Below are 23,504 nucleotides of genomic sequence, written 5' to 3'. Positions count from 1 at the left end.
GGGATAAACTAGGAGTTTGAGATGAACATATACACACTACTACACATAAAACAGAGAACACACAAGGACCTCCTTTATAGCACAGGGAAATACACTCAATATTAGGTAGTAACCTATAAGGGGAAAAGAAAAGACATGTTTGTATTTGTGACTGAATCATTTTGCTGCACATCTGAAGCCAGCACAGCCCTGTGAATCAGTTACTCTTCACTAAATAAAGGAATGCTCCAGACAGTCTCATTTCTTGCCTTTGTAACCACAGCTGCAACTCCTTACCTCTTCCTGTCATACCAGCTGGTAAGTCAGAAGGCAACTTGAGGATAATGGGCATTAGGGGACTTGAGGGGAGACAAACAAGAGGAGACAATAGCAGACATAATCTACCTCATGTTTACAATTTTGCTCTGGTGTAGGCCTGTTGATGAGAGTTCCCTGGTGACTCAGATGGTAAGGCGTCTGCCTACAATGTGGGAGACCCGGGTTCGATCCCTGGGTCGGGAAGATCCTCTGGAGAAGGCAATGGCAACCCACTCCAATACTCTTCCCTGGAAAATCCCATGGACGGAGGAGCGTGGTAGGCTACACTCCACAGGGTCGCAGAGTCAGACATGACTGAGCCGCTTCACTTCACTAGGCCTTTTATATACCTCTGTGTCTGTCCAGGTTTGTGCTTCTGCAGGTTCTGACTCTTGCACCCAGCCTATTTACATAAGCCTCCTCCATATTTACAGTATCACAACACACTGCTGTCTTTTCTTTCTTTTCAGCTCCACTCTTCTCAAGAGTCATACAAACCATTCAGCAGTAATACCTCTTTTGTGACATTCAGTTATCTCCTTTGAGTCGAGCCCAGTTGCCCCTCACCAACCCCCACCCTCCCAGTATCCCCATGGTAGCCCTTTCCTCCTCCTGGGCATCAACAATAGGGGCTCTCTCAGTGGCCTGTTCACACTGCTTTTCTAGCTCAACACCCTCAGGCCTAAGAATACCACCTCAACAGTTTAGAGCAGAACACTTGCAGATTTTCCCCTAGACGCAAACTCCTATTGCTTGATATACATTAGGACATGTGAAAATACAGTCAATATACAGGACAGGCTACACTTCCACTGGTGCAGAGAGAAATTGTGAAGGAGCAGACGTTAAGAAGTTACCCTTTACTATTTGACTTTGAGCAAATCACTTAACCTCTCTGAGCTTCGGTTAATTTATCTGTAAAGTGAGGTTAATGATCAGCTGGTGGTTTTAAAGGCTAAATAAAGTGATAATGCATGTAAAGCCACAGTAGTGCCTTGTCTTGGTGTTGAATCTAAACCCCACTTCAAATTTTTACATTTAACCACTCTATCTGCCTGTCTCAGTATAACATTTGAAACTTCTGCAGTCTCAGCAAACGTTTTTTTGAATTGTGTACCTCCTAGGTCTCTGCAGCACTGAAACAAGGCCAAGTTACGCCAACCGAGCTCTGTCAACAATGTCTTTCCCTCATCAAGAAGACCAAGTTTCTAAACGCTTACATCACTGTATCAGAAGAAGTGGCCTTAAAGCAAGCCGAAGAATCAGAGAAAAGGTATAAGAAAGGTAAATTACTTTGAATTGTACTTAACTGTTACATCCCGAGAGAGTGAGTTTAATTAGATATAGCAGTCTCCATTTGGCAGGTAGAGCTTTAAACATAAAAAAAACTTCCCTTATTTAAAGACCTGGGGAATTCCCTGGAGGTTCAGTGGTTAAGACTCCACACTTCCACTGCTGGGGGCTCATGTTCAATCCCTGGCTGGGGAACTAAGACCCCTCAAATCTTGTGGTATGGCCAAATAAAATTATTTTTTAAAAGAAGAACTGGTGTGAGGTATAATAAAAATGAGACTAATAGGCATGTGATGCTTTATAATGTCCAACTGTTAATAATTTCTAACACAAATTTGATTTCTGAAGAAGTATCTTTAGCAAAAGCTAGTAGCTGTCTTAATAACTAGGATTAATGTCTCTGTATTTCGAACTAGATATTTTTTCTATTCTTTTGGTTTCTCAGGTCACTCACTGGGGGAGTTAGATGGAATTCCTGTTGCAGTAAAAGATAACTTTAGTACATCTGGCATTGAGACAACCTGTGCATCGAACATGCTGAAAGGTAAAGTTTAACTAGCCGGAGCATTGTTTTTATAAAAATAAGTGTTTTTCAGTTTAAATTAAAGATAAGATACTAATGATCAAGATATCTTAGACTAATTATATCTGCAAAAAAAATAACTTAGGGTGGAATATTACCTTCTTACTATTTGCTCCCTCAGAATGCAAAGTTATTCTTCAGGGGTAGACCTGTGTAACAGAGGAATCCTATTTAGGAAGCTAACATCACTGTAAACACACTAAGTGAGCTCTAACTCCTCTGACTTCCACTCGTTGATAGTGTAGAAATAAGTGTAAAGTGGCTGTCATTACCCCTCTTTTGCAAATGGTATAAGGATTTATTATTAATAACATCTACTATCTGATTATTTTTTACCTCCTGGCTGCTCCACCTTATATCACTATACTTAGTATAATGATGCTTAGTTTTAATTTTTGAAGTTTAGTAGGTCAAAAAGGAATCATATTTATCAATATATGGTTGGATCCTAGGAGGAAAAAGAAATGGAAAAAGGATAAAGAACTTCACACTAAAACTAATATTCTGAGGTGTATGCCCCAAGTTCCTCTGATAAAGTAGACTGTTGGTAATTGTTTGCAAATGTACACTAGATAGAGGAAGTTTTAATTGACAATAAAGATCTAGTCCTGCTGGAAATAGATAAAAATTGCTGTGTGATATAGCACATCTGAGAAGAAAAAGTCAGTGCAATGAGCAGAATAATGATTTGTGATTAATTTCAAATGAGTTGGGTACCTCTCTATCATTCAATATTTTGTAGTACTGTTAGCGTCAATATTTTTAGATTATAAAGATGGTGAATATAGAGACTTTCTTTAGAAAATATAGCAGTCAGCAGCAGAAAAAAGTTAACTTTCAGAAGAAAATACAACTTAAATTAGGAATAAGTAGCATTTGTCAATATGAATTGCTTAATCGCAGTTTAAAATTGTTTCTTACATAGGATTTACATGTTCACTGTTTTCTTTCCTATGAGAAAAATTACTGAATTTTTAGGAGGACAGGAGCAAGGAAGGGGAGGGGATTAAGAGGTATAAGTGACTGTGTATAAAATAAATAAGCCATAAGAGTATATTGTACTGCACAGGGAATATAGACAACATTTTATAATAACTTTAAGTGGAATATAACCTGTAAAATATTTGAATCACTATGTTTTACACCTGTAATATAACATTTAAATCAGCTATACCTCAGTTTGTTTTGTTTTTTTTTTTTGTTAAAGAAAACTGAATTTTTTTCAGGTTATGTACCACCTTATAATGCCACAGTGGTTCAGAAGTTGTTGGATCAGGGAGCTCTACTAATGGGAAAAACAAACTTAGATGAGTTTGCTATGGGGTAAGTAAAATTAAAATTTTCTTTTCCTGTATTTCTTTCATCTGTGTCTTCAATTTCCTTACGTGTAGGTACCTAAAAGTAGTGTGGTGATTTCGTGAGGACTGTCTTGCCAGTTCCTCGCCAGTTCCTCAATTCCTCCATGAGAGATTAGGTTAGTGAGGTGATTTCATGAGGCCTCTCTTGCCAGTATTCCTCAGTCCCTTCACCTAAGAGTAGTGAGGTGATTTCATGAGGACTCTTGCCGGTTTCTCAGTCCCTCCATGAGAGATTGTGTTCTGCTGATAGATCATATCTCACTTTGGTTTTGATTTGCATTTCCCCGATGACTAACAGTGTTGATGACCATGTGTTTATTTTGCTATCTGTGTATCTTTGATGAAGTATTTATTCAGATCTTCTCAATGAGTTGTAAGAGTTCTTTCCCATATAGTCTGGATTCAAGTCCATTATCAGATAGGTGATTTGCAAATATATTCTCTGAGTCTCTGGCTTGTCTTTGCATCCTCTGAATATGCCTTTCAAATAGCAAAAGTTTTTAGTTTTGATGAAGTCCAGTTCATTGTTTTCTTCCTTTAATGACTCATGTTTTGTGTGTCTTTTCCTAGAAAGCTTTACCTTTTCCAAGGTCATCAAGACTTTTTTCCCAATGTTTTCTTCTAGAAGTTTTATAGTTTTAGTTCTTAAATTTAAAATTGTGATTCAGTTAATTTTTGTTATGTGAAGAAGCGGAGTTTCATTTTTTTGCATATGTCTATCCTATATATCTGGGACCATAGGAATTCAAATTAAATTACTTTGATTCCTTTGCCAAAAATCAGTCCAACATATGTATAGGTCCATTTCTGGATTCTGTTCTGTTGATTTGTGTATTCCTAATCCATTATCATGCTATCTTGATTATGGTAACTTCATAGTAAGCCTTGAAATTAAGTAGTATGAGTCCATCTTCATTGTTGTTCTTCAAATTATTTAGCATATGCTAGGTCCTTTGCATTTCCATATAAGTTTTAGAATTGACTTAATAATTTCCGAGACGCTTAATGGGATTTTGATTGTGGTGGTATTATTGAATTATAGATTAGGTTTTAGAAAATTGACATCTTAATATGTGCCTTCTGATATATGACTCTACCTTTCCATTTATTTAGACTTTAATTTTTCTCAGCAGTATTTATGATTTTCTATATATGAATCTCGCACATAATTTGCCATATCTATCTCCAAGTATTTCATGTTTCTTTACTATTACAGAAAATGTTATTTTCAATTTCTAATTGTTTAACATTGTTAGAATACATAAAAATGTAACTGACTTTTCTATGTTAACCTATTATTTTTATCCTGTGATCTTGCTAAGCTCCCTTATTAATTCTAGCTGATCTTATAGATTATTTGGTATATTTTATGTAAATGATCTTGTAGCCTACAACAGAGACACTTTTATTTCTTTATCTTGCCTTGTTGCACCAGTTAGGACCTTAAATACAATATTGAATAAAGATGATAAGAGCAGATATCCTTGCCTTTTTCCTGATCATGAGGAAACCATTTAGTTTTTCATCAGAAGCACTTTTACTTCCCCATTTGTAATGTTTGTAATATTTGCTTGGTCTGTGTTTCCTATTTCATAGAAGCAGATTCCTTGACTCTCCAAAACTGGTATCTACTAGAACCTAGTAAATATGTGTTGAATAAACTTGAACCTAGGTTTTTAGGACATTGCCTTGAACGGCTGGTCAGTGTGAACATTACCAATGAGGGTGCAGTGATACTCTGTACCTCCTTCCCTGGGAAGGAGCACCATCACCTATGCAGTCAGTGTTCCAGCTGAAAATGTGTAACCCGAAGCTAACAACAAGGAGACAAAAGACAAAGCTGAAATGAGATATCTTCTGTTGAAATGTCAATATCATAAAAAAAACAAAGGCTGTGAAACTGTTCCAGATTAAAAGAGACTGAAGAAATTAAAACCTAAAACTCAGGACTTCCCTGGTGGCCCAGTGGCTAAGACTCCATGCTCCCAATGCCGAGGGGCCCAGGTTCAATCCCTGTCAGGGAACTAGATCCCACATGCCACAACTAAAGATCCTATGAGCTGCAACTAAATAAATAAATAAGTATTTAAAAAAAAAAACAAAAACCTAAAACTCATAGAAGTGTAGGAGAAAATCTTTGTGACCTTGAATTATACAAAGATTTCTTAGAAGGAACACAAAGTACAGTCTGTAAAGTTAAAAACTGGTAAATTGAATTTCATTAAAATTAAAAACTTTTGTACTTAATACACTGTTAAAAATGAAAAAAACAAGCCACATACTTAGCAAAAATACTTGCAAGATATATGTCTGACCAAGAACTGGTATCCAGTATATATTGAAACTCTTCCAACTCAATAATATCAAAGAAGATACACAATTGACAGACAAACACATCAAACATGGTTAGTCGTTAAGGAAATGCAAATTAAAACCACACTGAAGTACATACACCTAATAATTAGAATGCCTAAAAAATGACAATATCGAGTGCTGACAGGGATAGAGAACAACTGGATTCTCATACAGTGCTGGTAGGGAATGCAAAATGGTATAGCCACTTTGGAAAATAGTTTGGCAGTTTCTTATAAACATACACTTACCATAAGAGCCAGCAATCTCAATCCTAGGTATTTACCCAAGAGATGAAGGCTTATGTTTATACAAAAGCACTGGCTGGGGCCTTTCACTGCAGTATTTATTGTGGCTTTATTCAAATTGCTAAAAACAGGAAAAAACTCAGTGTTCTTGGTTGGTGAAAAAAGTTAAAGAGGTTAAAGAGAAAAGTTTTAATATAATTCTCAACTCTAGACTTGATCCTATACTGGAAAAAGGACATATGCCATAAAGGACATTATTGGATCAAATGACAAAATTGGATTAGTGGTAGATTTGATAAAAGTATTATATTGCTGTTAAATTTACTGAGATAACTATATTGTGACTGTGTAAGAGACTATACTTTGTCTTAGGAAAAGCATACTGAATACATATTAAAGTATTTGGGGTAATGGGCCATAATATGTATAATTTACCCTTAAGTAGTTCAGGAAAAATATGCACGGCCACACACAGAGCACACAAATGATAAAACAAATAGGGTAAAATGTGAACAATAGGTGAACCTGGGTAAAGGGTATAAGTTTTTTCATACTGTTTTTATTTTTGTAATCTATTAGGTTGAAGTTTTTTCAAAAGTAAAAAAGGTTATTAGCATTCATTAAGAATATCTCACTGAAAAGTTCTTTTATTTTTTTTGGCTGAGCCACACAGCTTGTGGGATCTTAGTTCCCCAACAAGAGGTGGGAACTGTGCCCCCTGCAATGGAAGTGTGGAGTCCTAACCACTGGACTGCCAGGGAATTGCCCTGTCAAAAACTTCTGATTAAAAGAGGAATGCCTTCAAAAGACTACTTGTTAACTGTTTGGATGTTTGTGACACTTTTCAATTGGAAGACCTTAATTTATGAAGAAAATCATCTTACGCTGAATTGGATTATCAGTTGGGATTAAAATTTCCTTTTCTTAACAGAGTGGTTTTTTCCCAACTTTCTACCACAAACGCTTTTACTTCTCATCCTTCAACTCCTCAACCATCTAATTAAAGAAAGCTACAATCCAGCAGCCTTCCTACCTTTTCTAATTCAAGTTACAGTGGATTTATACAGTGTTAGAAGCAAATAATGTAATCAGGAGATCACATAAAGAGAGTTTTATTAAGATATCTTGCTTCACTTCTTCGTCTCAGATCTGGAAGCACAGATGGCATATTTGGACCAGTTAAAAACCCGTGGAGTTATTCAAAACAATATAGAGAAAAGAGGAAGCAGAACTCTCACAGTGAGAATGAGGATTCAAATTGGCTCATAACTGGAGGAAGCTCGGGAGGAAGCGCAGCGGCCGTGTCAGCGTTCACGTGCTTTGCGTAAGATGTTTTTTCCTATCTGTACTTTAGAATCATAAACCATACACAAAATCCAACAACAGACTCATTCATACCTTGGTATTTTTATTTCTCCTTAGTGAGCTGTTTGTGCTCAGTGGTCTATCAAAATTGTATCTTAGAAATACCATCAACTATACAGTACACTTATGTATATTTTATACATTAACTTTAAGACATTTAAACCCTTCCTGTATAGTGTCTGGTCTTCTTTAAAACATGATTTTACAGATCTTCTAAAATAAGAATAAATCAGTTAGCTTAACCAGACTTAATTGAATTTCATTTTTTAAATTATTTATTTGGCTATCTGCTCACTGATTATACATATATTTAGAGATTAACATACCTTGGCTTTAGTTGAGTGCTACTGAGCTAAATTATTAGCTGTGATTCATCCTTCAGCTAAACCCAACTTTGCCAAAAAATAAGGAAAGAAGGAAAGAAAAGGCTCATATTTATCAATAGAATATTTTAAGAAGTGTTTTTATAAATCTGCAACTAAAAATATAGATCAGTAAGTAGAGTTTTTTCAAATTTGTAGGGAGGCGATTTGTTCAACTGTCATACTTTGCATTCTGAATCCATCAATCATGCTTTATGTCTTAAGTCATGTTTGTAAAGCATTTCTTAACCATCTAAAAAAGAGTAGATAAATATTGCTGTTACTATATTTATTTTATTGGTCTCAGTTTAACCGAATAGAATGTTTTCTTTGGTAGTACTATATGTATTTTATCTCTCCTTAATTACCCACTGAAACTAAGCTGTTTCACAAGCATTGCAATCAATAAATTATTTATATTTTTTTAGAGCTATGGAGATTTAGATTCTACAGGTTTCTTTTTTTTTCTTTAGTTTCCCTGAAATCTTGTTAACAAGTAAAACCATTTCATTTTATCTCTGTGGGATTTTATAGTACCACATTAATATTAATGAGAGTTCTGACAAGGGAGGATTGCAAGCTTAGGTGCTTTTTTCTATCCTCATCACCCCACTTAGTGTTCATCTTACTGAATGTGCTTTGAGAAGGTGGCACTTTGACACATAATTCCTATGGAAATGTAGGTTTTACTTTTACACAGCTGTCAGGGAATCCTAATAAGAAAACATGTCCTTTTAGAAACTGTGAAAGCAGCAATCTGATTCTGTGGCTCCAGAGGACTTGGTAAGAAAGGCAGTTAGTTTGCATTTTCTGTAGACGCAAGGACCATTGACAGGTAGGAGCCTTGTGCAGCCCAAAGCTGCAGTCTGAGTACTCAGGAGAGGCTCAGGCCCAAAGTGATTCCAGATTGAATGGGCCCAGATTGTCACATGTTCTGATTTGTTTCCTTCCCTATCTGTTTCTTTTATAATAGTTTTTAAAACAGGAAAAGTCTAGGAGTACTATGCATCCACTAAAAAGAATGAGTTACAGCACTATGTCATGACATGGGAAGAAATTCAAAATACACTGTTAAGTGGAAGACAAGTTGCAGAACAATATGTATTATATGACCTTATTTCTGTTAAAAGTAACAATTAGTGCTCGCTTCGGCAGCACATATACTAAAATTGGAACGATACAGAGAAGATTAGCATGGCCCCTGCGCAAGGATGACACGCAAATTCGTGAAGCGTTCCATATTTAAAAAAAAAAAAAAAAAAGTAACAATTACATATGTGAATATGTTAGTTGCATGGAAGTATCTGGATAAATATACATAAAAAGTGGTAATTCTGGGGACTGATTATAAGAAATTTCACTTTACAGATCATATGAATATTTTAATTTTTACAGTGGACATTGCAATTTTCTAATCAGAAAAACCTCTTTTCCTGAAATAGTTAAAAATTTTTAATTGTGAAAAATATACATACAATTAAAATTTCTCATCTTAATCCTTTTAAAGTATACGATTCAGTTGTGTTAAGTACATTCACATTATCACTCAGCCAGTCTCTAGAACTTGTTTCTAGAGACTTGCAAAACTTGAAGTCTGTACTCCTTAAAAGCCTCCCATTTGCCCCCTCCCCATGTCCCCAGCCCTTGGCAAGCACTCTTTTACTTTATGTCTCTGTGAATTTGACCACTGTAGGTACCTCATATAGGTAAAGTTGTGCAGTATTTGTGCTTTCATGACTCGTTTCACTTAGCATAATGTCAAGTGTTTTTTTTTTTTAAATAAAAACACAGACTATATAGGTAACTGAGCAAAGAAATGAACAGACGCTTCATAGCTGAGTAATGCAAATACAAATAAGTGTGAAAAATTACTCAAAATGCACATTAACAAATCTTTTATCAAAATAATCAGATTTTAAGAACTGCTAGCATTCAGTGATGGTGAAAGTGAAGTTGCTCAGTCACGTCCAGCTCTTTGTGACACCATGGACTGTGGCCTACCAGGCTCCTCTGTCCATGGCATTTTCCAGGCAAGAATACAGGAGTGAGTTGCCATTTCCTTCTCCAGGGGATCTTCCCGACCCAGGGATTAAACTGGGGTCTCCCACAGTGCGGTAGATGCTTTACTGTCTGAGCCACCAAGGCATGAAAGATAAAACAATGATTCACTGCAACTGGGAATATAAATTGGCATAACCTTTCTGACAAGTAATTTAACAAAATATATTTAGAACTTATAATGACAGGTAGACTCTTTGACCCATTAACTCTTAGAAGCTAGAGATATATGGGCAAAGATTTATGTTTAAAGGTGTTTATTATAAAGTGCTTTATTTATTTAATTTATTTATTTTTAGCTGCACAGCTTTGTGGAATCTTAATTCCCTGGCTCAGACCGTCGCCAGTGAAAGCACAGAGTTCTAACTGCTGGACTGCCAGGGAGCTCCCTACAAAGTACTCTACTATGCAGTTATTCTGGTTCACAACAATATAACAGTTTAAATAAATCAGAATGCATTTCTAGTCATGATTCTAAATGGGGTAGCAGAATGGCTGTATCTGAATTCCTGGGAGGGGTGTGTTTAGTTTGTATAAGCATACTATAAAATTGCTGTTAAAAGAAGATATAAGATTTGTATGTATATAAATCATACCAGTATTTTCTTAGGTCTTCTGAGGCAACAGAAACAAAAACAAAAATAAATGGAACCTAATCAAACTTACAAGCTTTTGCACATCAAAGGCAACCATAAAATGAAAAGACAGCCTACAGAATGGGAGAAAGTATTTGCAAACAATGTGACTGACAGGGGCTTAATCTCCAAAATGTACAAGCAACTTTTACAACTCAACGACAAAAAACAAATAACTCAATCAAAAAATGGACAGAAGACCTAAGTGGATATTTCTCCAAAAAAGACATGACCAGTAGGCACATGAAAAGATACTCAACATCACTAACTACTGAGAAATGCAAATTAGAACTACAATAAGGTACCACACCACCGCACACTGGTCAAAATGGCCATCCTTAAAAAGTCTAGAAAAAACAAGTGCTGGAGAGGGTGTGGAGAAAAGAGAACCCTCCTACACTGTTGATAGAAATGTAAGTTGGTGCAGCCACTGTGAAACAGTATGGAGGTTCCTCAGAAAACTAAACACAGAATTACCATATGATCCAGCGATCCCACTCTTAGGCATGGCTTAGTTGCTAAATTGTGTCCAACTCTTAAAACCCCATGGACTGTAATCCGCCAGGCTCCTCCATCTATGGGATTTTCCAAGCAAGAATACTGGAGTGGGTTGCCATTTGCTGCTCCAGGGGATCTTCTCAACCCAGGGATTAAACCTGGGTCTCCTGCATTGCAAATGATTCTTTACTGACTGAACCACCAGGGAAGCCCTACTCCTAGGCATATATCCAAACAAAACTATAGTTCAAAATACATGCACCCCTGTGTTCATTCACAGCAGCACTGTTCACAGTACCCAAAATCCAGAAACAATCTAAATGTCCATCGACAGATGAATGGATAAAGAACGTGTGGTACATATGTATACAATAGAATACTACTCAGCTATAAAAAAGAATGAAGTAATGCCATTTGCAGCAACATGGATGCAACTAGAGATTATCATACTAAGTGGAGTAAGTCAGAGAAAGACAAATACCATATGATATTATTTATATGTGAAATCTATAATATGGCACAAATTGAATCTATGAAACAGACTTGTAGACAGAGAATAGAGTTGTGACTGGGAGTTTGGGGTTAGTAGACGCATATAGAATAGAGAAACAAGAAGGTTTATCTATAGCACAAGGAACTATATCCTGTAACCTGGGGTAAACCATAATGAAAAAGAATATTTTAAAAATTACATATATATGTATGTAACTAAATCACTTTGGTGTGTAGCAGAAATTAACATTGTAAATCAACTATACTTCAATGAAAAAATAACTGAAAGATTTGTATAAGATTGTATAATTCCTGTGATAGGAATTGGGAGTCAGTTGGGAATTGCCAACTGATGGAATATTTTACATATTTAAAATTTTCAGTAATCTTTATAACATAGTAAAAGTCTCATGATAAGCAAAAAAGAGATGGAAACTTATGATTACAGAATGACCTGAGCTGTGAAAGAAAAATTCATTAAAAAAAAGACTTAAAGTTCATATGCCAAAATGTTAGCAGTGTGTATTTGCCTCAGAGTGGTAGAATATCCTGTTACATTTTTACACTTTTCTATATTTTAAGAATTCTCTGTCATGAGCATGTTTTTTATTTTTGTATAATCAAAACAATTTTAAAAGTATACATTTTAAAAAGATAGATTTCAGATATAATTAGAGAGATGTTATCCTGCTAAAGAGAATTCTATTTAAATTTCAGGGCTTTAGGATCAGATACAGGAGGATCAACCAGAAATCCAGCTGCCCACTGCGGGGTTGTTGGTTTAAAACCAAGCTATGGCCTAGTTTCTCGTCATGGTCTCATTCCCCTGGTGAATTCAATGGATGTGCCAGGAATCTTAACCAGATGTGTGGATGATGCAGCCACTGTGTTGGGTATTTATATGATTCCATATAGTTTCAAAGCCTTATCAGTTCACTGAAAAACAATGTGTTTGTCACTCATAAAGACTTTTACTTACAGGTATACTAGCTGGGCATGATCCCAAAGATTCTACCACAATTCAAGATCCTGTTAAACCATTTACGCTTCCCAGTTTGACAGATGTGAGCAAACTATGTGTTGGAATTCCAAAGGTAACTCTTTACAAAAGTACTGTCAGGTCAAATACAGAGAACAGACTTGGGAAACAGACTGGATGACTTTGAATCGCTGCTTTGCCACTTTATTAGCTATGTGACCTGAGCATGTGAAAGGAGATACGTAAAATCACTCACCTTTTAAATGTTTAATTTTGAGCTTAGCAATAAGTTTTTGTCCTGGGAGACTGTACATTTTTGCATTGTAAGATGTTTAGCAACATCACTGGTCTCTGCCCCTAGAGGTAGCATCCCCACCCCTACCCTACCACCACTACCCCACAAGTCAAACTGTCTGTAGATGTTACCACATGTCCCCTGGTTGAGAGGAAGAGGATAAAATTGCCCCCAGTTGAGAGCACTGCTGTAGAGAAATAGTGTAAAATCTTTAAAATTTTCAATTAAGGTAATAGGTGTGCCTTGTTTTAAGGATTTAGAGAGAAACAGACCTAGTTGGGAATCCTGGATCCTCTACTTGCCTACTGTGTAACATTAGGAAAGTTACTTAACTTCTCTAGTCTCAATATTTTTCATTAATAACATGAAGGATGATAGTACCTACATCATAGGACTGTTAAAAGTGTTCAATGGGAGAACCTCTGGAAAGCATCTAGCAGAATGCCTGATACATAATGAACATTTAATAAACATAAGTTCTCCAACCAGATCTCCAGTCTTTAATATTATTATATCCAGTTCACAATATCTAGTATTGTGCTTGTCATGCCATAAATGCTCTTAAATTAGTTCAGTCTTTTCTAACTACCTACTATCAATTTAATCAGGTTTTCTAATATATTGCCAGAGGTTCTGGAGTACATATTTTGGTAAAACCGTCTATTTGGATGTTCTGATTTCTGTATTTTGACTTTTTCCAATTAGGAGTATCTTACACCAGAATTGTCAAGTGAAGTACAATCTCTTTGGTCCAAAGCTGCTAATCTCTTTGAGTCTGAGGGGGCCAAAGTAACTGAAGTCTCCCTGCCCCATACCAGTTACTCCATTGTGTGCTACCACGTATTGTGTACATCGGAAGTGGCATCGAATATGGCAAGATTTGATGGGCTAGAATATGGTAAAGTGCCTGTGTTTTGGACTTTTAGGGAAGCTTTCTCAAACATTTTCATTTATTAGTGACAAAAAATATTGTTGCCTGGGATGTTAATGATTTAGAGAAGTAAATTAGTGGTTCCTTTTACTGTTGTCATTTTAGCATTATACTCACACTATTCATCATCATAACTCATAGCAAATGAATGAATGAATGAGGTAGTGAACAAATCAAATTTCCCTCTTCGTTATTTTCTTCTCTTTCTTGATTCCTGACGGGTCAGTTAGTCCCAAGGCATGTAAAGAAGAGAATCCATTCAAGTCAATCTCCTGAAATTTTAGTATTGGCCACAAATGTGACTCTAGACCTGCTTTTCAGCCAAAATTTTACTTCCTTTTCAAGTAATGTTCATCCTCTTTTGTTTTCAGGTCACAGATGTGACAATGATGTGTCTACTGAAGCCATGTATGCTGCAACCAGGCGAGAAGGGTTCAATGATGTAGTGAGAGGGAGAATCCTCTCAGGAAACTTTTTCTTATTAAAAGAGTAAGATAATCGATATAGGAATTTTCCCCATTCTTGAAAACTCCAGAGTAAAGTAGTAGCATGTCCATCAGGTCTTATAACTTTTGCTAAGGAAGCAAAATCCTTATGATTTGAATTAGAAATCATAAGTAAAGGCCTGTTTTTGGTACTTTTGGCTCCTGGTTTAAAAAAAACAACAAAAAAACACTGATGCTCTAGCTAGCTAAGTAGGAAGCTTGAAGGTTTTAGCCTCATTAAATGTCCCCTATTATTGCTACATTGTCCTCCTGCTGTGAGAGCCTTAAGCAGGAAGTTACATTGGTCTCTCTTTATTTTTCTCCCCCCCCCCTTTTTTTTTATTAGTTGGAGGCTAATTACTTCACAACATTTCAGTGGGTTTTGTCATACATTGATATGAATCAGCCATGGATTTACACGTATTCCCCATCCCGATCCCCCCTCCTACCTCCCTCTCCACCCGATTCCTCTGGGTCTTCCCAGTGCACCAGGCCGGAGCACTTGTCTCATGCATCCCACCTGGGCTGGTGATCTGTTTCACCCTAGATAATATACATGCTGTTCTTTCGAAACATCCCACCCTCACCTTCTCCCACAGAGTTCAAAAGTCTGTTCTGTACTTCTGTGTCTCTTTTTCTGTTTTGCATATAGGGTTATCCTTACCATCTTTCTAAATTCCATATATATGTGTTAGTATGCTGTAATGTTCTTTATCTTTCTGGCTTACTTCACTCTGTATAATGGGCTCCAGTTTCATCCATCTCATTAGAACTGATTCAAATGAATTCTTTTTAACGGCTGAGTAATATTCCATGGTGTATATGTACCACAGCTTCCTTATCCATTCATCTGCTGATGGGCATCTAGGTTGCTTGGTCTCTCTTTAAAAGGTTAGTGAATCAACCAAACCTCCCCTTGTATCCTGTATGTGTTTGCTCCAAGAAAGAATTCTAAATTACTGTGACTTTGGTATAAGTTTTTCACCATCTTGTGAATAGGATTCATCTTCCATACCACCAAGTCTGTTTAAGAGGACATGATAAGTGTGAAAAAGCAAGAATGTACTGAACAGCTTCGTGGAGTTTTGCATATATATAATGGGCATATATGGATATATTATGTATATGAATAGAAAGCATTTTACTCATCTGTGCATCTCCTTAGGGCCAGTAGTTAGCATTCCTTTTTCCAAAAATATTGTGAACAGATACTCTGAAAAGCAGTATGGGGATTCCTCAAAAAATTAAAAATAGAACTACCATATGAACCAGAAATCCCACTTCTAGGTATATATCTGAAGGAAAGAAATCACTACCTCACAGCATTATTCGCAATAGCCAAGACATGGAAACACTAATGTCCATTGGCAGATGAATGGAAAAAGAAAATATGCTGTTTATACCCACCCACACACACACAATGGAACATTCATTATTATTCAAATGGAACATTCATTATTATTCAAGAGTATTATTTATTATTTGAAAGAAAGAAATCCTCCATTTGTGACAGCATGCATGGACCTTGAGGGCATTATCTTAAGTGAAATAAGTCAGAGAAAGACAAATACTGTATGATCTCACTTATATGTGGAATCTAGGGGGGAAAAAATACCAAAGCCACAGACTCAGTGGAGTGGTAGTTGCTGGGGAAAGAAAGGAGATGTTGGTCAAAGGGTACAGACTCCCGAGGATAAGGTAAGTTCTGGGGATGTGATGTACAACCTAACAACTACAGGTAACAGCACTGTACTACATACTTGAAAGCTGCTGAGAGTAGATTTCAATGTTCTAACCACCTACACAAAAAACTCTGTGAGGTGATGGGTGTGTTAACTAATCTTACTGTGGTAATCATTTTGCAGTAAATACATATGTCAAATCATGTTGCAAGCCTTAAAACTACAGAATTTTATATTCAATTATATCTCAAAGCTGGAAAACAAAAACTATTGTTTGATTAATGGGGAAATCAAAGGGCTTTGCTGTTTGCTTTCCTTCTCTTCTGAATACCTGCTGTCTCATGTCTGAAAATGACTGTTCCATTTTGTCTAGTTTTCCGATTGTTTAAAGCTGTGCTTTTGAAGCATATTAGAAGTAGGAAGAAATTTAATAGAAGTATTTGTTCTTTTATAGAATTCAGTTTTGGGGAATGCTGTTAATATGTTATTTAAGCCATCAGCTGCTGGGTAAATTATATGTGATGCCTGCATTCATCACCCTATAGACCCTGTGGTCAAATGATAATAAAGACATCTGGTATTTCTATAGCATTCTTTCAAGATAAAAAAGATCTCTCATTTTTATCTCATTGTATTTGGTCCCTGCAAGGTTGGAATTATTATATCCATTTTTACAGATGAGGAAACAAGCTATCAATAAAATACTTAATCCTTTTGCCAGCCTTCATTAACAGCTTCTGGAGGATCTAAAGAGTATTTTTCCCCCTTTCTTTCCATCATTGACTTATAGTCACTCCTGGGTCTGGCTAATTCCTTAATCTTTTCAGTAAAGTAAATGTCTTTTCTTTTGGAGAGGGAGAGTGTGGGGAGTAACCATATCCTTTATTACTTTTTATTACCACAATAAGTTTAGGGAACATCTATCATCTCATATAGATACAACATTGAAGAAATAGGAAAAAAACATTTTCTTACAATGAGAACCCTTAGGATTTGCTCTTGACAGCATTCATGTATAACATATGGCAGTGTTAATTATATTTATCATGTTCTACATTACATCCCTGGTACTTACTCATAACCAGAAGTTTCTGCCTTTTGACCATCTTCATCCTGTTCCTCCTTCCCCTACCTCCTACTTCTGATAACAACAAATCTGATCACTTTATGTATGAGTCTGTTTTTGAAGTATAATTGACCTACAGCACCCTAGGTCAGTTCCTGGTGCACACCATCGTGATTTGACATTTCTGTGCATTTCAGAACAATCACCATGATAAGTCTAGATGTCATCTGTCACCGTATAAAGATATGACATAATTACTGACCATATCCCCCACACTGTACCTTTCATACCTGAAAGTTTGTAACTCGGTCTCCTTTACCTGTTTCTCTCCTTCCCTCTCACCACCCTTCCCCTCTGGCAACCACCTGTTTATCTATGGTTTCTGTTTAGTTATGTTTGTTCATTTGTTTTGTTTTTGGATTCCACAGATAAGTGAAATCATACAATATTTTTCTCTCACTTAACTTCACTTGGCATAATAGCCTCTAGATCTATTCTTGTTGTCCCACAGAGCAAAATCTCATTCTTCTTTATGGCTAATATTCCACTGTGTATATATACTACATCTTTATTCATTCATCTATTGGTGGACATTTAAGTGGTTTCCATATCTTGATATTGTAAACAATGCTGCAGTGAACATAGGGATGCATATATCTTTTCGAATGTGTTTGTTTTCTTTGGATAAATACCCAGGAGTGGAACTGCTGCATGGTGTGGTCGTTCTGTTTTTAGTTCTTTGAGGAATTTCCATACTGTTTTCTATAGAGGCTGCACCACTTTATTTTCCCACCAGCCATGCATGAAGGTTCCCCTTTCTCTACATCCTTGACAATACTTGTTATTTGTTGTCTTTGATAATAGCCATTCTGAAATGTGTGAGGTGATATCTCATGGTGGTTTTTAATTGCATTTCTCTGATGATTAGTGATGGTGAGCATCTTTTCATGTACTTGTTGGCCATCCATATGTCTTTGGAAAAACGTCTGTTCTGGTCTTCTGCCCATTTTTTTGATTGGTTGGTTGTGTTTTTTATATTGAGTTATGTGAGTTGTTTGCATATTTTGTATATTAACACCTTATCAGGTATATCATTTGCAAATATCTTCTCCCATTCAGTAGGCAGCCTGAAGCATCTTTCTAGGAGTTTCACATTTCCATTTCTGGGCTACTCCTGTCTATAAAATACAAAATTGCAAACACTGCATGTTTTCCTCAGTTACTGGTTCCAGAGCCTGTTTTCTAGTGTTAGAATTCTCCAAAACTTCAGAACTCTTATAATAATTATAACTATAGATGAAATAGGACATTATAATAGAAAGAGGATTGGAATGCACCTCCAGAGATCTAAATTCTAGTCCTTCCTCTGCCACCGCTAATCTTTGCAGCCTTTGGAAAGTCATTTAGTTGCTACACCCTTGATTTTCCTCACCTGAAAATGAATGTTCTGGTTTAATGATGTCCCTGGAAGTGTTAATAATTTGTGATTATATGTGCAGAATTGTATCTACTTTTAGAATAACAGCATGGTTGAACAAAATTGATTTTTATGTGTTGGGAATCTTAGTGGTACCCGCTCCTACAGGCCAAGAATCCAGTGATTCTTTAACAAGTCTTATGCATGAGAATTCATTGAAAGAAATAAAAAGCCCTTAAAATGTCAACTATTTTTTTTTTCCACAGAAATTATGAGAATTATTTTGTCAAAGCACAGAAAGTGAGACGGCTCATTGCTAATGATTTTGTGAATGTTTTTAACTCTGGAGTGGATGTGCTGCTAACTCCCACGACCTTGAGTGAGGCAGTGCCCCACACAGAATTCATCAAGGAAGACAACAGGACGCGCAGTGCCCAAGGTGACATCTTTACACAGGCTGTCAATATGGCAGGTGAGGATCCCTTGAGAACATTCTGGTTTTCTCCAGATTTTTAGGTAGACAATCCTTTCCTTGACTTAGGTTCTAGCTAGATTGTTCCCTAAACACAATAGCTTGTCCTTCTGGGATACTTAGGAGTGTGTGCATGTGTGCATTTATGGGCATACACATATTTGCACTCACCACACACACACACATTAATTTTCAGACCTACAGAAAGATTTTAAAAAGTCATAAAATGAATACCCATTATGTCCTTTGCCTGGGTTCATCCTTGTTCACATTTTGCTTCATTTGCTTTTCCCTTCCTCTCTCTCTTTACCCCGAGACAGACAGACACACATACACAGCTTTTACTTGGTTAATTTGAAAGTTTCAACATCATGTCACTTTACCCCTAAATACTTGTAGCATGAATCATCTGGAATAAAGATATCCATCATCATACCTAAGAAGGCTAACACAAATACTATAATATCCAAATACAGTTCATATTTAAGTTTTCTCAATTGTACCAAAAATGCCTTTTATAGGATGTTTTTCCTGCATATATTTGTTTATGATATCTCTTACTAAAGTCTAGAACAATCCCCCAGGCCTCTGTTCTTTTATTAAGAACATCAGATTGTTACGATTTTTATTTCAATCATCAAACATAATGTAGAAAACTCAGGAGCAGAGGGAAAAGTCTGTTGTATTTATCTGTATACTTTTGTTTACTGTGTTTATTTCTCCCTGATCCATCAAGATTCTTTGTTTATCATATCATATTTTGGAGAAGAGTTTGCCATTCTTTTAGGGTGCATCTGCTAGCAACCAGTTCTCTTAGCTTTCTCCAGAGAATGTCTCGATCTTCCTCTCATTTTTATAGTTTATTTTTGCTGGATATATGATTCTGGTTTGACAGTTCTTTTCTTTAGCATTTACAGAATGTCCTGCTAATTTCTTCTAGCCTTCATAGTTACTGGTAAGAAATCCTCCACCTTTTAAATTTTTTAAATGACATTGACTTTTTTGAGGAGTCCTGTCCACTTGACCTGTAGGATATCCCATCCATAATCTGAATTTGTCAGATTGCTTCCTCATGATTGGGTTGACTTAAACATTTTTGGCACAAATACTGTATACATAGTATGAAATGTCAAGAAGCAGTTAATATCAGTTCGTACCACTGTGGAAACTAAGTGAATCCTTTGGTTAAGGAAGTAACTACCAGATGTTTTCTTTATGAAGGCACATTTTCCTTTTGTCAGTTGTAAGCAATTAGTGATATGATATGTTGAGACCATATTTCCCAATAAACGTGAACCCACTTTTAGCATCTATTGATGACCCTTTCCTGAATTAAGTATTAGTTAGAGAGTTACAAAGTGCTAACTTTTCTATCATTCCTTCTCCATATCTTAGCTAGCAGTCTTCTCTATAGAACAGCTTTCCTTTTTTAAAAAATTCAATGTATTATAAGTAATTCTCATTATTTTTGATGCTCAAATTTAACTAACAGGGACCTCTCCAAGTTGTATGTAACCCTTAAACTAGCCCCCATTAATTTTTTAAAACTTCCTTGTTTTATGGCATAACAAGATACCCCAAAACTGAAATTAAAACTATCCTGAGCTACTATTTCTCACCTAACAAATTGACAAAAAACTAAGAAGCTCAGCAACACACTCCATAGGTGAGGCTGTAGGAAAACTCTCATTTTGCTGATAGAAGTTCAAAAGGTACAACTTTTTTGGAGGGGAATTTGGCAGTTTCTAATTAATATATACATTTATCTTTTGATGAAGCAATTCCTCTTCATCTGAGAAACTTTCAAGAATACTGAAAAAATATACAGGGTAATTCAGTGGAACATGGCGTGAAATCACTAAATACTAAAAACAATCAAAACCCCCCAACCATAGAAGAATGGTTGAATAAATTATGGTAAAACCACATGGTAGAATACTATGCAACTATTAAAAAGGAATGAAAACAGTCTCTGAACAGATATACAGTGATTTCCTAGATATATTAAATGAACAAAGGAAGATACAAAAACATACATGTCATAATTTTTGTGATTTTTTTTTTTTTAAACCCTTATCCTGTCTTGTACCTATTGGCACTGGAAAGTGGAAGAGGTCTCTGTGTCTTAGGGTGGAGAATTGGTCAATATTTAATGCATCTCTTTCCTTTCCTCAGGATTGCCAGCAGTGAGTGTCCCTATGGCCCTCTCAAGCCAAGGGTTGCCAATAGGACTACAGTTTATTGGACGTGCATTTTGTGACCAGCAGCTTCTTACAGTTGCCAAATGGTTTGAAAAACAAGTCCAGTTTCCTGTTATTCAACTTCAAGAGCTAATGGATGATTGCTCATCAGTCTTTGAAAATGAAAAGTTAGCTTCTGTTTCTCTAAAATAGTGATAACTATATTGTGCACATTATAATGACTTTTAAAGGTTTTTATATTCTAGAGAAGTCAGGTGTTCTTGAAATTTGGTTCATTGTCAACATAGTCATTCCTTGGAGTCGTTTTTTAAAATTCTTGTGATATAGTTAATTAATTATAAATAATCTGTCAGCATTTATTTAGCATCCACTCAGTATAAACCAAAGTACAAGAGACCTGGGTTCAATCCCTAGGTCGGAAAGATTCCCTGGAGGAGACCATGGCAACCTACTCCAGTATTCTTGCCTGGAGAACTCCATGGGCAGAGGAGCCTGCGTGCTACAGTCCATGGGGTCGCAGAGAGGCAGACACGCTCAAGTAGAAACCAAGTACAGGATTTCTATTATAATACGAGATAAATGTTGCTTAAAAATGATGCCTTCTAAATTCATTAAAAAGAACATTGCTTACAGTGCAAGTAAGCTTAGGGGCAAACCTGTCAAGACTTGTATGTCTTTGTAACCAAAGCACAAACATGAATAGTAAATGGTACTTCCAGAGATAGCCTGGACAGCCCAGCTGACAGGCATTTCAACACGTGGTAGAGGCCGCTGCAAAAGAGGTTAAAAATGCACAAAAACCATAAAATGGGAACATCCACCTCTAGGTCTGAGCAGAGCAGGTGGAAGAGAAGCTCTAACACAGGAGGAAGTGGAACTTGCTGGCCCAGACAGGGGTGTGCCTCTCTCTGGGGAGAGCCCATGTGGGCACACTCCTCTTCTCTAAGAATAGACCTGCAATGAGAACTTTTCTCCTTTCCTGCTGAAAGTTAAAACATTACTTCTGCTATTCCAGAGCCCCATGCCAAGGAGCTCAGACTAACTCCTAGTTACACTGAGTTCATTCTCCTAGTTACCAGTCACAAACTAGCTCAGTGGTGTCAGACATTTGCTGTGACCTAACAAACTGAACTGAACTTGAAAATTCGTAGCTACTGGAACATGGCTTAGTGAGAAAGTTTCAATACACAAGTAAGATGCAGTACGAACAACTTGTAGATAACTTGGTGGGACTGCATGGGCTCATGCAGAGAAGAGGCCCATGGGCCTCCTTCCTTACCCCAAATTCTCTGTTCCTTATGGTTTTCTTACCCTCCTGACTTTCCTTACAAGTGCTCTCCCTTTAGGCACCTTTAGCGCAAAGAAATAAGAATGGGAATATGTATTCAGAATTTGGGGGAAAAAAAAGATCTAATGAAAAGCATTCATTTACCTACTATAAAGGGCTTCCTTGGTAGTTCAGATGGTCAAGAATCTGCCTGCAATGCAGGACACCTGGGTTTGATCCCTTATAAGTTTTCATCGTTGGATTTGTCTTTGCCAGAACACAGTCGTCATCTCATGTTTATCATGAATTCTAATTTGACATTTATTGTTGATAAGTTTAAGTAGGGAGCTGAATTATTATTTAATAGATTCACTTTGGTAAGAAAAAAATATTTTCTAAATATAAAAGACATGAAGTAAAAACATAAGAGGCACAACCTTCTCAGAACTACTGGAAAACAGTGTAATGGGAGTTTAAACTACCTGGTACATTTCATTAATAGTTTTCTCTCTCCCTGGGATCCTTCCACTAGCAAATGTTCGATCTGATAAACTACATAAAAGTTTTCTGTGCTCAATGCACTAGTATTCTGAAAGATTTTGACTATGAATCCCTGAAAGGAAGAAATTCATGGCAGAGAATTGCTTTATTTTGTAACAAGAGAAAACCCTTAGTTGGGGGAGAGAGTATGATGCAAATGGCAAGCAAATAAATCTTTACCCCAGTCTTATTTTATGTGTGTATAATTTGAAATAAAAAGATTTTCAAAGAATATGTAGTTTCTCTTATTCCTATGTCTCTACTTGAGTTGCACTAACAACTTGAACTGGAAATAAGGAAGTGAAACATTTACATCGTTTTCACATAGTAACACCCAACTAGCGTGAAATGATATCTAATCTGTTCTTTCTTTTCCATCATTACTCTAAATCTGGTAGATCTCATTTTGCCAAATCACTGCCTGAGAATTTAAAATGGAAAATGGTTTCTGTGTCTCAGCTAATTAAACCCTGAAACTATGAGCAACAGGGCTGTCAGAGCAGACACGTCAGAAAGGTGAAGGTGACTGCAAGTGTGAGATGAGTGCCTTGATAAGACAGCGCAACAGAGCAAAAGACAGATTTAACAGCAGAAGGGTTGCTAGAGTGAAAAAAGGTGATGCATTTGC

The 23,504-nt window shown here is 36.4% G+C and overlaps 1 protein-coding gene and 1 non-coding gene across 3 annotated transcripts in view; both read left to right on the top strand.

Annotated features, from left to right (window-relative positions):
* QRSL1 (glutaminyl-tRNA amidotransferase subunit QRSL1) overlaps positions 1–23,108 on the top strand; it is a 29,289-nt gene extending 6,181 nt beyond the window's left edge. The window contains exons 2-11 of one of the 2 annotated variants that reach the window (XM_061131910.1): positions 1,422–1,581; positions 2,036–2,134; positions 3,400–3,496; positions 7,279–7,455; positions 12,259–12,434; positions 12,523–12,635; positions 13,521–13,713; positions 14,118–14,235; positions 18,663–18,868; positions 21,044–23,108. In XM_061131910.1, coding sequence (XP_060987893.1) covers positions 1,422–1,581; positions 2,036–2,134; positions 3,400–3,496; positions 7,279–7,455; positions 12,259–12,434; positions 12,523–12,635; positions 13,521–13,713; positions 14,118–14,235; positions 18,663–18,868; positions 21,044–21,261 — 1,557 coding nt within the window. In that variant the 3' untranslated portion in view covers positions 21,262–23,108. The remainder of the gene's footprint in view (positions 1–1,421; positions 1,582–2,035; positions 2,135–3,399; positions 3,497–7,278; positions 7,456–12,258; positions 12,435–12,522; positions 12,636–13,520; positions 13,714–14,117; positions 14,236–18,662; positions 18,869–21,043) is intronic. The other variant, XM_061131911.1, reaches the window with a different exon arrangement.
* LOC133048346 (U6 spliceosomal RNA) lies at positions 8,998–9,104 on the top strand. The gene has a single exon (XR_009691008.1). It is a non-coding gene; the product is annotated as a U6 spliceosomal RNA (small nuclear RNA).
* Positions 23,109–23,504: the final 396 nt, after the last annotated feature.

This window comes from Dama dama, chromosome 28 (assembly GCF_033118175.1).
Source record: "Dama dama isolate Ldn47 chromosome 28, ASM3311817v1, whole genome shotgun sequence".
NCBI classification, from domain to species: Eukaryota; Metazoa; Chordata; class Mammalia; order Artiodactyla; family Cervidae; genus Dama; species Dama dama.
Note: the sequence above shows the minus strand (reverse complement) of the source record. Positions and strands in the feature narration are given on the sequence as shown.